At 46.8% G+C, this 12,251-nt stretch overlaps 1 protein-coding gene across 4 annotated transcripts in view; it reads right to left on the bottom strand.

Moving 5' to 3' along the window:
- LOC147103322 (arf-GAP with SH3 domain, ANK repeat and PH domain-containing protein 2-like) overlaps positions 1–2,989 on the bottom strand; it is a 100,124-nt gene extending 97,135 nt beyond the window's left edge. For 2 of the 4 annotated variants that reach the window (XR_015072940.1, XM_085962806.1), the window contains exon 1: positions 2,707–2,989. Coding sequence is in view for 2 of the 4 variants with exons in the window: in XM_085962806.1 (XP_085818932.1) it covers positions 2,707–2,832 (126 nt within the window). In the remaining 2 variants the exon portion in view is untranslated. Of the gene's footprint in view, positions 1–2,644 lie in introns of all 4 variants that reach the window. The other 2 variants (XM_085962805.1, XM_085962807.1) reach the window with 2 other exon arrangements.
- Positions 2,990–12,251: the final 9,262 nt, after the last annotated feature.

Genomic DNA, 12,251 nt, shown 5'->3' with positions numbered 1-12,251 from the left:
GGTGCTTCCGTACATTAACAGGAGCAAAACACCAGTGGAGGGCATCAGATGACAGGACCTAGGAGTGAACCTCAAGCAGATCAGAAAGATCATACTCATCCGAAGATTGCATTACAGCTATGCAGTCACTCTCCCCATTCAATTATGTACCAGTCGACCTTGCACACAGGGAGTCGTGGTCTTCAGGTGAAGTGGGGTTAGAGGGCAGCGGTAATTGGACCAGATTTAATTCAGTCGCCATTTTAAAGTCATACATTTGGTCCCTATTTTTATATTTCCATTCTAAATTCCAACAAGCTCATTTATAATGCAAAAAAAAATGTCACGCTGCAATTACACTCTCCCACCAGTGACAGCACCTCCACAGGGAAGGGGGTGTAATTACACCCTGACAAGTTTACATGGGGCAGTTCCCATTATAAATGTGGACATAGGAATTTATAATGGAAGAAGTAGATAGGAAGTGTGCCCAGACACAAGATGCTGAACACATTACACTCATAACATATGCTGGGAATCTTCGGCTGCATTTACGTTTGTAGCTTTTTAATTCCCTCCACTCTTGAATGCACCGTGTTTCTCATGCTGGAATACATATCCGCAGATACGGGGGGGTTAACCGCTGCTTCATCTAGCGCCCATCGTTTTCACGTGCAAGCCTAGGCAGCGAGTGTTAGCTGACTATTCGACTATGGGTGGCCATGAGAGCTCAGCTCGATCTTGCTCTGTCCCAGCGTGCATGCACACCCAGCAGGAGTTATCAGTTAGCTAATGAAGAGCGGAATCCACGGCTGATTTCACCACTACTTAGCCAATAGGATGCCTGGACGTTCCGACTACTGTCCTGGCTGAGTTCAGCGAACGCAGCTCAAACTGACGGGGAATGAAAGTTGGGATCGCGCTGGTTTCTATGGTTCACTCCCATGACAGGCAGTGGCCATTACCCACCGAGCGAGCAGAGAAGCTCGGGAGCAGTCTCCTCCGATTTACCAGATTTCTTGAATTCAGTTTCACAACTTGCCATGGTGGGATTTGAACCCCGTGACCTCTGGGATTTGATAGAGCAGAGAGAAACGATTTCCTCTGGTGAGAGTCCAGAACAATTTTAACAATCTTAAAATTAGAGCTAGGGTCGTTCAGGGGTGGTGTCAGGAAGCACTTCTTCACACAAAGGGTGGTGGAAATCTGGAACTCTCTCCCCCAAAAGCTGTTGCGACTGGGGGGTGGGGGCGGGGGGGGGAGAGCGGCACACTATGTTACAGCTTGCCATAAACATAGGGGCAACCACTAAATATAAGAAAAGAGTATATACAAATTATATGAATGTATATTTATACACTCAGGGATATATCTGTTTATACACTGTATGGATAGATCTGTATTTTTGTGTACAACCATGAATGTTTTTCGATGCTTTGGCAACATAAGATGTACCTTGTCATGCCAATAAAGCGATTTGAATTGAATTGAATTGAATTGAGTCAACTGAAAATGTCAAACCTGAGAGAAGGAGTGATATTTTGTTAGGCAAGGGTATTAAGGGTTACGGAACCAAGGCGGTACATGGAGTTAAGCTACAGATCAAACATGATCCCGTTGAATGGTGGAACAGGCTCGAGGGGCTGAATGGCTTTCTGTTCCCAAGAGGGAGGGGGAAATCAGACAGGTTTCCTGCTCCCGACTGCTCGCAAGTGACCCGTGCATGTGTGGACAGCCGAGGGCGGGAGCACGCTGCGATGTGATGCCCCCCCAGGGTCGGTTCGCCTTCTGACACTCACCGTACAGGGTCACGCGTGAATAAATTGGGTGAGATGCCAGAGGGAAGCCAGTGCCCATGGAACCAAAGGCCGGCGTGAGCCAGAAGACTTGCGGCGGGGATGTTGGAGAACCGAGGACAATACACAGCAAGGAAAACAACAGATAACATCAACAGGGATGACTTCACCTCTGGCTCCTGTTTATAAACAAGGTGAGGTCACCCTCCCATTAATCTGGTGCAGCCTCTTGAAAGGGGAAGGCAGAAGGAGTGCAGACAATTCACAATTCAAATCGCTTTATTGGCATGATAAGTTACATCTTATGTTGCCAAAGCATCAAAATACATTTATGGTTTAGCACATAAACGCAGTTCTATTCATACAGTGTATAAACAGGTATATCCCCGAGTGTATAAATATACATTCGCATTGTTTATATATATTCTTTTCTTAGTTTACTGGTTGTCCCTCTGTTCATGGCAAGCTGTAACATAGTGTGCCGCCAGTGTTACACAGCTTCTCTCCTCTCCCAGTAGGAATGGGAGTTTTTGGTTGTCATTCAGACACTGTAAAACTGTAACAGACTCTTTCTGTCACGGCTCCGCCCCTCTCTCTTGCCATTATTCCCGACTGCCTGCAACTAAACACTGAAAGTTTCCCCGGGACGGGCACCTGCTCAAGAAAACATTTCTGCTAATTTTACAGAAACGGATAAAAGCCGACCTTGTTCCTCATTCACCGGCCCGATGCAGATTATTGGGAGGGGGAATGCCCAAAATAATTAAAATGTTTCCGAACTAAACTCAGGGAAAAAAATCACACGTTTCACAACACAAAGAATCGCGAGCATTAGTAGAATCGGGAATACACTGAAGCTAAATAATAACCTGTTGTATAAAGACATGTTTTGCTACTTTTTTCTTCGTTCTCTCTCACAAAGCACACCCACCTCCTCCAGGGCAGTCACCGTGTTCCTGCAGTTAATCATTTTCGAGGTAAAGTTGGAGGTGATCGGCGAGTTGATGTCCTCCAAAGTCTCACTCACAAACTCGGAGATGCTGATCTGTTCCGGCATCGTGACAGAAGAAATTATTTTTTTATCAGAGTGCACTAGTTTTCCTGCCCAGACCAGTGGAGACAGACACTGAGTAAGCGAAAGCGCCGAGCAGCGAGTTCAGTGAGTCAATTTCAGCTCCAGGGTCACTTTGTATCAAACTCTGCTTCAATCACGTGGGGTCGAGTTGGATACAATTTAAAGCAACATTGTGCTGCGCAGGAACACGCCAGGGAAGGAGGGGAAATCTGGGACTTTTTTTTCCTGTGTGTGTGTGCTTTTCCTTTTGTTTCGTTGTGTGTGCGTGTCTCTGCTTCCCAGTACCAACTTTTTAATACATTTTCAGCTTTAACATTTGTAAAACGCAGTCCATTTTTTTTACAAACAACTCTTCCCCTCTTTCCAATGTTTTTTTGTCCCTCCTCCCCTCCTGAAGGCGCTGATTTTTATTGGGGTACGGTTCTTTGGGAGGGGGGTCTGCAGGTCCTCGGGTCTCTTATATCTCCATGCGTGAGATTAGGCAATGAGTGCTGGTTAGGGCTATTCAACCGCAGGGGGAATCACAGTCAAGTCTGATCCTGTGCAGGAGGAGTCACTGGAGCAGGAGCCTTGGCTGATTCCCCGTCCTCACTCCCAGGTGCACTTTGATCAACTGTAACTCAGTTAACTGTAACTAGCTCAACCGAAACCTGCTAATTCAGCACAGACCAGGGCTGCAAACTGAAGACCTTCAGGCTTATACAGCTCTGCACAGGGCGGTGTCTTTACACACCAGGCCACCCGGAGAGCTGAAAGGGAATTTATTACAGGGAAGCAGGACATCAGACAATGCAACAGATTAAGCTTGTTGACATTTGTATCTCTCGTGATAATTTCTCTTTGTCTTGTCGGGAGAATTGAGAGTTTTGCCTGAATCTGCTACTTTTAAATACAGTTTCATCATTTTATTGCTATGTCTCATTCATAAATGTTGTTGCAGTGTCGATTGATCTCTTATCAAAGCAGTAATTATATTAATGTTTCTTATTAAACAGAAAAAAGAAAGACTTGCATTTATATAGCGCCTTGCATGACCACCAGACATCCCAAAGCGCTTTACAGTCAATGAAGTACTTTCTGAAGTGTAGTCACTGCTGTAATGTGGGAAACGCGGCAGCCAATTTGGGCACAGGAAGGTCCCACAAACAGCAATGTGATAATGAGCAGATAATCTGTTTTCAGTGATGTTGGTTGAGGGATAAATGTTGGCCAGGACACGGGGGAGAACTGCCCTGCTCTCCTTCAAATAGTGCCATGAGGATCTTTTACGTCCACCTGAGAGAGCAGACGGGGCCTCGGTTTAACGTCTCATCCAAAAGGTGGCACCTCCGACAGTGCACTGGAGTATCAGCCTGGATTACGGACTCAAGTCTGTGGAGTGGGAGCTTGAACCCACAACCTTCTGACTCAAAGGCAAGAGTGCTACCCACTGAGCCACCTGTGTTATGGAGAGAAACACAAGTCGTTATGTGCACAGCAAGATCCCACAGATAGCAATCTGTTTTTATTGGTGGTGCTGATTGAGAGGAATGTTGCAAAGGCTCTTCTTCAAACAGTGCCGTAGAATCTACCTGAACCACCGATGTTAACCAAACAGACTTGGTTTAACATCTCATCTAATGGGAGGTACCTCTGGCTGTAGTGTCAGCCTAGGTTACATGCTCAGGCCCTGGGCTGGAGTTTGAACCATCTCCTTTTCACCATGGACGTCCAATGCCTCTATACCTCCATCCCCCACCAGGACGGCCTGAGAGCTCTCCGTTTTGATAGAGTAAATAAGGAGAAACTGTTTCCACTGTAAGGGGGTCATAAACCAGAGGACACAGATTTAAGATAATTGGCAAAAGAACCAGAGGGGAGATGAGGAGAATTTTTTTTACGCAGCGAGGTGTTACGATCTGGAATGCACTGCCTAAAACTGTGGTGGAAGCTAAATACAATAGTAACTTTCGAAAGGGATTTGGATAAATACTGGAAAAGGAAAAAAATGCAGGGCTATGGGGAAAGAGCAGAGAGTGTGACTAATTGGATAACTCTTTCAAAGAGCCGGCACAGCCACAATGGGCCGAATGGCCTCCTTCTGTGCTGTATGATGATGGAAGGAGAACTATTGCCCTTGAAAGGGGGTGACTTTGCCTCCATCTGCTTTGGGTTTCACCCTTGTCCATTGGGACTGTTTAAGTCCGTGTTAAGCTGCCTGGGAAGTCTCGATCTTATAGAAGCATTTTCACATCTTCATAGTATTGATGTCATTAAGAGCTTCAGTTTATATGTTTCCAGCTTCAACCTCTGGCCGATGCTGAGTTTGCTGATCTCAGCCGAGGGCGGGAGCTACAATTCACCTCGACGCCTGTGGCCTGGGAAGAAGAACTGTCGGCTAGGGTCCCTGTCGGTAATCCCGCTGACCCCCGCTGGAAAGTGTGTGTGTCTGGAGCTATCAACTGAGGACAGGATTGAGCTTGGCTGTGATGCTACCAATAGTGGAATAGCCTGCCGACGCTCACTATCTATATATCGCACATGAAGAATCCCATAGAATGTACAGCACAGAAACAGGCCATTCGGCCCCACACGAATATCCTCCCACCCCTCTTCATCTAACTCTGTCAGCATAAACTTCTATTCCTTTCTCTCTCCTGTACTTATCCAGCTTCCCCTTAAATGCAGCAATGCTATTCGCCTCAACTTCTCCCTGTGGTAGCGAGTTCCATATTTGAACTCTTCTCTGGGTAAGGGAAGTTTATATTTAAGGCCTCTAGTTTTGGAATTCCCCCACAAGTGGAGCCATTGTAGGTCAGCGAGCACAGCGGTGATGGGTGAACGGGACTTGGTGCGAGTTAGGACACGGGCAGCCTTTTGGATGACCTCAGGAGTGCTTTGGAATAGTCAAGTCTAGAGGTAAAAACGGCATGGATGAGGGTTTCAGCAGCAGCTGAGCGGAGGCAGGGGCGGAGATGGATGACTTTATGGAGGTGGAAATAGGCGGTCTTAGTTATGGCGCAGATATGTGGTCGGAAGCTCATTTCGGGGTCAAATATGACACCAAGGTTGCCAACAGTCTGGTTCAGCCTCAGACAGATGCTAGCGAGAGGGATGGAGTCGGTGGCTAGGGAATGTAGTTTGTGGCGGGGACCGAAGACAATGGCTTCAGTCTTCCCAATATTTAGTTTGAGGAAATTTCTGCTCATCCAATACTGGATGTCGGACAAGCAGTCTGACAATTTAGAGACTGTGGCGGGGTCGAGAGAAGTGGTGGTGAGGAACACAGGAGCAGGAGTAGGCCATTCAGCCCCTTGAGCCTGCTCCGTCATTCAATGAGATCATGGCTGATCTGCGACCTAACTCCATATACCCGCCTTTGGCCCATATCCCTTAATACCTTTGGTTAACAGAAAGCTATCAATCTCAAGGTAGAGCTGGGTGTTGTCAGCGTCTATGTGAAAACTGACGCTGTGTTTTCAGATGATGTCGCCGAGCGCCCGCTTGTAGATGAGAAATAGGAGGGGGCCAAGAATAGGTCCTTGGGGGGCACCAGAGCTAACAATGTGGGAGCGGAAAGAGAAGCCATTTCAGGTGATTCTCTGGCTACAATTAGATAGACCAGAATGGAACCAGGCGAGTGTAGTCCCACCCAGTGGAGAGGCGTTGGAGGAGGATGGAGTGGTCAACTGTGTCAAAGGCTGCAGACAGGTCGAGAAGGACCAGGAGGGATAGTTTACCAAGGTTCGATACAAGTTTAACATAAACCTCTCTGCTTTTCAATTCCTCTAGAAATTATCATGTGGCTGAGGTAATAGGGGAAAAATTTGTAGGAAAAATCTCATATACATATATTAAAAATATGGCATTAATAGAATGTTATAATTAGCATTAACGAGGGAGCATCACATTCTGTGAGGCAACTAGATATAGTTACCATTTTTCACTGTTGGGTACAGTAGAGAATTTAGGTAATAAGTTGTTGTTTAATAAGTGACCATAACTTTTTTTTACTCTGCTAAGGCTCCACAGCAGAGGCTGTGGCATCTCCCAGTTGGGGTGAGGGAAAATCAGAGGGGGGCGGATGAGACCACCTGGGAGGTCCCTGATGCCATCTAGCAGCTGGTTGGGGGAGGCAGGGCGGGATACTAGCAACAGTCTGAGGACATGTTGTACACGCACATTCTGGGCTGTGAAGTGTCTCAATGTCACAAGACAGACACCTATGAGGAAGACCATTTTGTCCATCCACAAACACTCCACAGTCCCCCTGTTGCAGCATCATACTATTTTTTAAACTGATTCCAGTATTTTTTATCTCCATTGGGAGTCCATTCCAAGTGTTGATCTCTCTTTGCGGGAAAAAGAACTTCCTGGAATCAGTCTTGCATTTGCCTCTCACTATTTTGTGTCCCTTTTCTGACTGTGTCTTACTGTCATGGTTTAATTTAAAGCTATATTCTAGATTGACCATTCTATACCATCTACTATCTTGTATGCTGCTCTGAGGTTACCTCTGACGTAAGAAAACCACGAGGCACTTGGTCTGAGTATTAAACGAGGCTTTAATCAACTGTTTCACAACATGGAGATCTAGTTGTGTCCTTCACTAGTTCCTGTTAAAGAATGTCCTGCACAAGCTGGGCCCATGCCCGAGTATTTATACTCTCCCTGGACAGCGCCACCAGCAGGCTGCCCAGTATTACTTCATAAGTCATTTCCACATGAATGACAAGATTCATGTCAACCTCCGTTATTTCCTTTCAAGGAAAAGAGCCTAAGTTTCTTCAGTCTTTCTTCATAACTCAGAATAACAGATACCCAAGAGTGAGTGACAGGCTGGAATCTAATCGAGGGGTTCAGGTGGTTTATATATAGAACAGATACCCAAGAGTGAGTTACAGGCTGAAATTTAATCGAGGGGTTCGAGTGGTTTATATATAGAATAACAGATACCCAAGAGTGAGTTACAGGCTGGAATCTAATCAAGGGGTTCGGGTGGTTTGTATATAGAGTAACAAATACCCAAGAGTGAGTTACAGGCTGGAATCTAATCAAGGGGTTCGGGTGGTTTGTATATAGAACAACAAATACCCGAGAGTGAGTTACAGGCTGGAATCTAATCAAGGGGTTCAGGTGGTTTATATATAGAATAACAGATACCCGGGAGTAAGTTACAGGCTCGGATCCAATCGAGGGGCTCAGGTGGTTTATATATAGAATAACAGATACCCGGGAGTAAGTTACAGGCTCGGATCCAATCGAGGGGTTCGGGTGGTTTGTATATAGAATAACAGATACCCGAGAGTAAGTTACAGGCTGGATTCTAATCGAGGGGCTCAGGTGGTTTATATATAGAATAACAGATACCCGGGAGTAAGTTACAGGCTCGGATCCAATCGAGGGGTTCGAGTGGTTTATATATAGAATAACAGATACCCGAGAGTAAGTTACAGGCTGGAATCTAATCAAGGGGCTCAGGTGGTTTATATATAGAGTAACAGATACCCGGGAGTAAGTTACAGGCTCGGATCCAATCGAGGGGTTCGGGTGGTTTGTATATAGAATAACAGATACCCGGGAGTGAGTTACAGGCTGGAATCTAATCAAGGGGTTCAGACCCTCTCCAATACTCAATAAATCTTTCATAACTGTAGTTCCCGGATTTCCTTCTTCGTCTCCTCGGATATTTACCATCTGGCACAAAGGATTGGAGGTCCGTATTCAATATGAAGACATTTATTAACTCAGATTCTGTTACCACACTTCTGTTTAGCAATGTCCAGGTTGACACTCGCAGTGCAGTACTGAGGGAGCGCAGCGCTGTCGGAGATGCCGTCTTTCAAATGAGACATTAAACCGAGGCCCTCTCAGGTGGACGTAAAAGATCCCATTTCGAAGAAGAGCAGGGGAGTTCTTCCCAGTGCTCTGGCCACTATTCACCCACCAACCAACACTAAAACAGATTATCTGGTCATTATCACACTGCTCTTGTGGAACCTTGCTGCGTGTAAATTGGCTGCTGCATTTCCTACATTACAACAGTGACTACACTTCAAAAAGTACTTCATTGGCTGTAAAGTGCTTTAGGACGTCCTGAGGTCATGAAAGGCGCTATAGAAATGCAAGTCCTTTCTTCTTTAAACTCTGATTGCGCTGAGTCCCAGTTCTACTGGAGGTCGGTGATGTAAGAGTTAAAAACCTGTGTAATTCATTTCAGCTCCTCTCCCAACTTCCCAGCTCAATACGTGTGGTCATGGTCGTGGGCCTGGAATAATACTTCTCATATTTCCACACTTATTACGCTTCTGAGCTGGAGGAATTGCTCTTACTTTCAGAATCACCCCAGTAAGTAGATCCAAAGGTCCAACCACCCCCCCAGGCCCCCTCCCTTGAGTTCCTGGCAACTAGACTAGGTCATGGCCCCAAACATAAAATACTTCAGCAGTCAGCCACACAGATGGTGCGCCGTCACTATATAAACAAAGTAACAAAAAAGAAAAATTGCCTACATTTGCTTGCTAACCGACCTCCATGACCAACCGCGCGTACTGCTTCTGCACCTTACACCGTGAGCGTAGCGCTGGGACATTTGCAGTAACATCAGCGCTAATTATTGAATCAGCGTGTTTAGTTCCAAGGACCAGGAAGATCCCAAGTTCCACCCCTAATAGAAAAAGAACTTGCATTTATATAGCGCCTTTCACCACGTCCCAAAGCGCTTCACAGACCCAATGAAGTACTTTATTTGTTGAAATGTAGCCACTGTTGTAATGTAGGAAATGCGGCAGCCAAGTTGTGCACAGCAAGCTCCCACAAACAGCAATGAAACAAATAACCAGATAATCTGTTTTAGTGATGTTGGTTGAGGGATAAATATTGGCCCAGGACACCAGGGATAATTCCCCTGCTCTTCTTCAAAATAGTGCCATGGGATCACCCAAGAGGGCAGACGGGGCCTCGGTTTAATGTCCCATCCAAAAGACGGTACCTCCAACAGTGCAGCGCTCCCTCAGTGCTGCACTGAAGTGTCAGCCTAGATCATGTGCTCAAGTCCCTGGAGCGGTGCTCAAACCCATGACCTACTGACTCAGAGGCAAGAGCGCAATCCACTAAGCCACAGCTAACATCTACAATCTGTGCTAAATCAGCTGATCTCACCCAAAGGAGCAATTTGTAAATGCTGCAATCGGTCTCAGCATCCTAATCCAGGCAATGGAAAAAAAGTTAGCAAGGGTTCGCACTTCTGATCACTGTACCGGGCCTCAGTATAAGGAGGCAGCCTTGGCTCAGAGGGTAGCACTCTCCCCTCTGACTCAGGAGCTCGTGGGTTTAAGCCCCACTCCAGTGACTTGAGCCCAAAATCTAGGCTGACACTCCCAGCCCAGTACTGAGGGAGTGCTGCATTGTCAGAGGTGCTGTCTTTTAGGTGAGACATTAAACAGAGGCTCTGTCTGCCCTCTCAGGTGGAAGCAAAAGATCCCATGGCACTATTTCAAAGAGCAGGGGAGTTCTTCCTGGCTAATAAACAGTTTATTTGGTTATTAGCTCATTACTGTATGTGGGAGCTTGCTGTGCACAAATTGCTGCCGTGTTTCGTACATTACCATAGTGACTCCACTTCAAAAAGTACTTCATTGACAGTAAAGCGCTTTGGGACGTCCTGAGGTCGTGAAAGGCGCTATAGAAATGCAAATCGCTCTTTCTTTTCCTGCTGGTAACTCCATGTGTGTGAGAACTTTGGGCGAGGACAAAATCTGGCTTATCTGTGAATTCCCTGTTCCGCCACCCCCTCGGTTCAATCGCCTGCTGGCACTCGCCGTGTAGGCTCACATGTGAAGCGTGGCCTCTTGAGTGAGGTATGGGAGGGCTGTTGATGTCATTGTAATATCGTAAGAAGCCGTACGGTGCAATGACTTAAGGTAGAACAGCTGTGTAGTGGGACTGCATACAACAAGCTCTGGCATTTCTCCAAACCAGCTGGAGCTGTGCTGACCATTCTGGCCGTGAGAGGGTGGAGGTAGTCACACTGGTGGAATTCACCCACAGGGAATTTTGTTCTGGGAAGGAGTTTGTTTAAATGATTCAGCGATACCAGCCCAGAATCTTCAACGAATTAACAAGTGTGTCATTTAATGATGTAACAGTGAGCATTCACTCCTGCAGCAAGTAACCTGCCCCCAGTAACCAGAATAGGTTAACACACAAGGGCCTGTGCCCATTAACCAGAGGCAGATGAACACACAAGGGCCTGTGCCCATTAACCAGAGGCAGATGAACACACGAGGGCCTGTGCCCATTAACCAGAGGCAGATGAACACATGAGGGCCTGTGCCCATTAACCAGAGGCAGATCAACACGAGGGCCTGTGCCCATTAACCAGAGGCAGATGAACACATGAGGGCCTGTGCCCATTAACCAGAGGCAGATGAACACACGGGAGGTGGGGGGGGGGGGTGGGGCCTCAAGAATTCTTATTCTGGCTCTGCTAGCACCAATCAGCAGAGTCCGAGTGGAACAACATTCAAGCTGGTGGAAGGATCCAGGAGACAATACACATCAACAACTTGCATTTATATAGCGCCTTTAGCCTAGTAAAAACGTCCCAAGGCGCTTCACAGGAGCGATTATGAAACAAAATTTGACACCGAGCCATATAAGGAGATATTAGGACAGAGGTAGGTTTTAAGGAGCGTCTTAAATGAGGAGAGAGAGGTGGAGAGGCGGAGAGGTTTAGGGAGGGAATTCCAGGGCTTAGGGCCCAGGCAGCTGAAGGCACGGCCGCAAATGATGGGGTGATGAAAATTGGGGATGCACAAGAGGCCAGAATTGGAGGAACGCAGAGATGCCAGAGGGCTGAAGGAGGTTACAGAGATAGAGAGGGGTGTGGCCATGGTAGGATTTGAAAACAAGGGTGAGGATTTTAAAACCGAGGTGTTGCTGGACCGGGAGCCAATGTAGGTCAGTGAGCGTAGGGGCTGATGGGTGAACGGGGTACTTCATAGAATCATAGAAAGTTACAGCACGGAAGGAGGCCATTTCGGCCCATCGTGTCCGCGCCGGCCAACAAAGAGCTAGCCAGCCTAATCCCACTTCCCAGCTCTTGGTCCGTAGCCCTGCAGGTTACAGCATCCCAAGTGCACATCCAAGTACTTTTTAAATGTGGTTAGGGTTCCTGCCTCTACCACCCTTTCAGGCAGTGAGTTCCAGATCCCCAGAACCCTCTGGGTGAAGAAATTTCCCCTCAAATCCCCTCTAAACCTTTCACAGATTACTTTAAATCTGTACCCCCTGGTTTTTGACCCCTCTGGTAAGGGAAATAGGTCCTTTCTATCCACTTTATCTAGGCCCCTCATAATTTTATACACCTCAATAAGATCTCCCCTCGGCCTCCTCTGTTCCAAGGAAAACAGACCCAGCCT

The sequence above is a fragment of the Somniosus microcephalus genome, chromosome 20 (genome assembly GCF_052327205.1).
Source record: "Somniosus microcephalus isolate GS21.2 chromosome 20, FLI_Smic_1.0, whole genome shotgun sequence".
In the NCBI taxonomy this organism is placed as follows: domain Eukaryota; kingdom Metazoa; phylum Chordata; class Chondrichthyes; order Squaliformes; family Somniosidae; genus Somniosus; species Somniosus microcephalus.
Note: the sequence above shows the minus strand (reverse complement) of the source record. Positions and strands in the feature narration are given on the sequence as shown.